Consider the following 3,710-nt stretch of genomic DNA (forward strand, 5'->3'; position numbering starts at 1 on the left):
ATTAAATTTGAAATTCAATAAAAAAATAGTTTTTTAAAGATATGGAAAGTAATTTTATCTATAACTAAAGGAGATTCCTCACTCTAACTAACTGCTCTAATTTTTTTTCCTATTTTATTCTTATTTTATATTTTATTTTATTATTTATTTTTTGGTTATTTGAACATTTTAGTGGAGAAATTAGTAAATTACTTTTCTGTTTTAAACTGATATTTTTTTATTAAATAAACAATTTTTTAATTTAATTTTATTTATTTTCATTTAATTGACAATGAAAGTGGAGAGATTAATACTTAATTTTATTTTATTTGTGGTCACTTAACTGAGAGAGTGGAGAGAATGATTCTCCTATTTAAAACAGTTATCAGAATCAGTTTTGAATGTAAAACAGTTTTTTAATTTTTTTTTTCACTTCCCTCCCTCAAATCCCTTGAAACTCAATAACATATGTCTCATACGTATAAATACACATGAATTTATATATATATATATATATATATATTTGATCGGCAATAAAAAATATATATATATATGTATATATATAAAATAATAATAATAATAGTAAAAATAAAAACTAAAAACTATATAGGGATTCCCCACTTTAACTGCTCTAAATTGTTTTCCTATTTTATCTTTGCTTAATATTTTTGTTTTATTAACTTATTTTGGTTATTTGAACATTTTATAATTTTAAAATTTAATAAAATAGTTTTTTAATTTAAAATTTTTATTTTATTTGTCTCATTTAACTGAGAGAGTTGAGAGATTAGTTACTTTTCTATTTTAAACTGATATTTTTCTTTATTAAATAAAAAGTTTTTTTAATTTTAAAATTTTATTTTATTTGTTCTTACTTAATTAGAAAAGTGGAAAGATTGGTATGCTACAGATTTTTAATTTTCTCTCTCTTATTTTATCTCTCTCTTTCAAATATCTTAAAACTCAATAACATATATCTCATATATACAAATACACAAAAATTTATATTTAAATAATAATAATAATAATAATAATAATAATAATAATAATAATAGTAAAAATTCAAACGTAAATATAACGATTATAATGTAGAGTTTTTATTTTCATATAAAAAAAAAGGAAAAATAATTTTAAATGTAAAAATGAAAAATATAAATTTTAATTTAACTGTATATAAACGTTTCCGATACTCTTGTGTTCCCCTTCTATCCTCCTGCAGTCAATCAAGATAGTGCAATACTCAAGGCATAATTGCAGTATACAAAACTAACAGTGTTTTTGGTTAGGTGTGACGGAAGAGAAGGGAAGATGGACGTATTGGAGTTATGGGCAATCTTCGGCCCCGGCGTTGCGGGCACCGTCTTCGGTGTCGGTTGGTGGATCTGGCTCGACGCCGTCGTTTGCAGCTCCATCACTGTTCCCTTCCTTCACTACCTTCCTGGTGAGTGCTCAATTTCTCATCTCATCTACCACTCTTTCAATTTTAGGGTTTATAGTAATGGATTATGCTTTTGATTAAAGGAATTTTCGCATCTCTTGCGGCTTTGATGTTCAATTGCGTTAGAAAAGAAGACATCGATTATTCTCCCTATGACGAAGGCGAGTGGAGGTACTCAATACGTCGATTAGTCAATTTATGTTTTCCCTAACACTCCGGTTGAGGTCTCAATTTTCGACTAATATTCCTAACAACTGTGTGTGGAATGTTGATGTACTTGTGTCTGAACTGTGTTTGTGTTTGTGCTTGTATTACTTATGTGTCCAAACTAATAAGTTAAAAGAACAGCTGAGTAGCTGAGTAGTAGTATGCTTGATCTTTGGAGATTACTTGTGCTATTTTTTTCCTAAAATGCTGACCTCTAATTAAATGCTTCTGGACTTTAGAGGTAATAGCGCTGTTTCACTTTTACCCTTCCTCCAAACTGCTATCTATGAGAATGAAATACATTGAAATTGAAGTCTAGTGTTTAATTGTGAGTGTGAGGACACATGGTGATCATGTTAGTACCTGCGCAAGCAGATCATGGACAATAACAAAAACCTCTAGTAACCAGATAACAATCATGGTATAAGCGCAAGCATATAATGAACAATAATAAAAACCTATAGGAACCAGATAACAATCATGGTATAAACGCAAACATATAATGGACAATAACAAAAACCTCTCTAGAAACCAGATAAGAAGCATGGATCTATGTGCCTTAGTGCCTTCATCAGGCATTTTGATAGAGGAATGTGAACATGCAAGAGGGTAAAAGTGAAGCATTCCTATGTCATTTGTTCATGTTGTGTCTTGCATTAAATTTATTAGACAAAATAACTTGTGATAGTCATTAAGTATTATTTCCTCTTTATTGTCTTGGCTTAATCCCTTTTGACCACTTTCTTGTTGACAGACTGAAGTTGTGGCTCTTCATTGCATATGTGGTATCCTTTGTTTCTTTGGCTGGATCAGCTGGTCTACTGATCCAAGATTCACTTGATAAATCTGCCCCTTCAGTTTGGACTGGAGTTGCAGGTGTTTTGGAGTGCGTTTGTGTCTTGATTAGGTAAGTACTATTTGAATCTACAATCATTCATCTGTGTTGTCTTAATCTGTCATGCTTCTCTTGAAAGCCGATGCAATCAGAGTTATTTATCATTGTCTGAGAATCTTTTGTTGTCTATGCTCCAGTTGTGATGCACACTACCTTTTGCAATTGAAAATATCATAACCATAAAAAAAACTAAAAATGATAAAGAAATGTTCACGGAAGTGGATATTTAGAAAGCTCTTTCAAAATTATTTTCAAACTGTTTGCATTTGCTCCTAAATTTGATTTCAATTGTCTATTTAGGATATCTTGTAACTATTATGATATTAATTTCTAATGTCTTGATTGTAAATAAATTTATCCAAAAACAGCTTGAAAATGCAACTTAATATACTTATGGTTCCATCCTTTAAAGCATGAAAGGGAGAAATTTTTATGTTTATTTCCCTTGTAGCATGAATGACTGCACTTTTTATTTTCTTGTTCATTACTTGTATTCTAATTTGAGTTGATTGCATACAGTGGACTGGTATATTGGACTTCTCATCCTGAATAAGGTGCACCAAGATATGACTTGGAGCTTCAAACTATACCAGGTTATGTCCACCCATGTATTGTCTTGTTTATTTTATGTAACAGAAAATAGCTGGCTTTATGTAAATTGGTAAATGTAAATTGTGCTAACAATCTTGAGCCTTTGGGTATATTGGTGTTTATTGTTTTATGTAGTTGATAAAGATCTGTTTACCGAAGTAATTTGAATCTCATGGTGTTGGTATGCATTAAGATCCCTTCCCCCCACCCCCTAATTTTCTCAGTATTTTGAATTCAGAGCATATATGAAAGGAAGCTCTTTGCCGTTATAATTGAGAATATGTTGAATGTATCTGCGTTCGACTAGAAAAACTTTCTCAAGGATTCAGATTGCTGTGTACGAAAATTTGTGTAAATAACATTATTCACTGTGAACACTCTATGTGGTACTTGGCAGTGATTCCCATAAACAATTATGTCGTCCTTCGTCTATACTCTTAACCATGGTAGTAGTAGAATCGAGATACAATTAGTGTATCGGAGAGCTGATATTATGAATCGTAAATCGTATAAACATTAAAAAGTGTAATATATACTTAAATATATATCTAAATATATAAGATATGTATACATGTAAGATACAATAAATTATATATATAT

At 29.9% G+C, this 3,710-nt stretch overlaps 1 protein-coding gene across 1 annotated transcript; it reads left to right on the plus strand.

Moving 5' to 3' along the window:
- The first annotated feature begins 1,174 nt into the window (after nt 1-1,174).
- Nucleotides 1,175-3,298, plus strand: LOC137822562 (uncharacterized). The gene is made up of 4 exons (XM_068627471.1): nt 1,175-1,420; nt 1,501-1,588; nt 2,379-2,531; nt 3,039-3,298. The coding sequence occupies exons 1-4, from the start codon at nt 1,288-1,290 to the stop codon at nt 3,070-3,072; spliced, it is 408 nt and encodes a 135-aa protein (XP_068483572.1). The 5' UTR covers nt 1,175-1,287; the 3' UTR covers nt 3,073-3,298.
- The last annotated feature ends 412 nt before the right edge of the window (nt 3,299-3,710 follow it).

The sequence above is a fragment of the Phaseolus vulgaris genome, chromosome 11, assembly GCF_000499845.2.
Source record: "Phaseolus vulgaris cultivar G19833 chromosome 11, P. vulgaris v2.0, whole genome shotgun sequence".
Classification (NCBI taxonomy): domain Eukaryota; kingdom Viridiplantae; phylum Streptophyta; class Magnoliopsida; order Fabales; family Fabaceae; genus Phaseolus; species Phaseolus vulgaris.

What these genes read in the sequence shown, in the direction of transcription:
- LOC137822562 (XM_068627471.1), top strand. Translation starts at nt 1,288, where the DNA reads ATGGACGTATTGGAGTTATGGGCAATCTTCGGCCCCGGCGTTGCGGGC. An exon ending in TATGACGAAGGCGAGTGGAG is followed by an intron (nt 1,589 to 2,378) that starts GTACTCAATACG and finishes TCTTGTTGACAG; the next exon opens with ACTGAAGTTGTGGCTCTTCA. An exon ending in TGCGTTTGTGTCTTGATTAG is followed by an intron (nt 2,532 to 3,038) that starts GTAAGTACTATT and finishes GATTGCATACAG; the next exon opens with TGGACTGGTATATTGGACTT.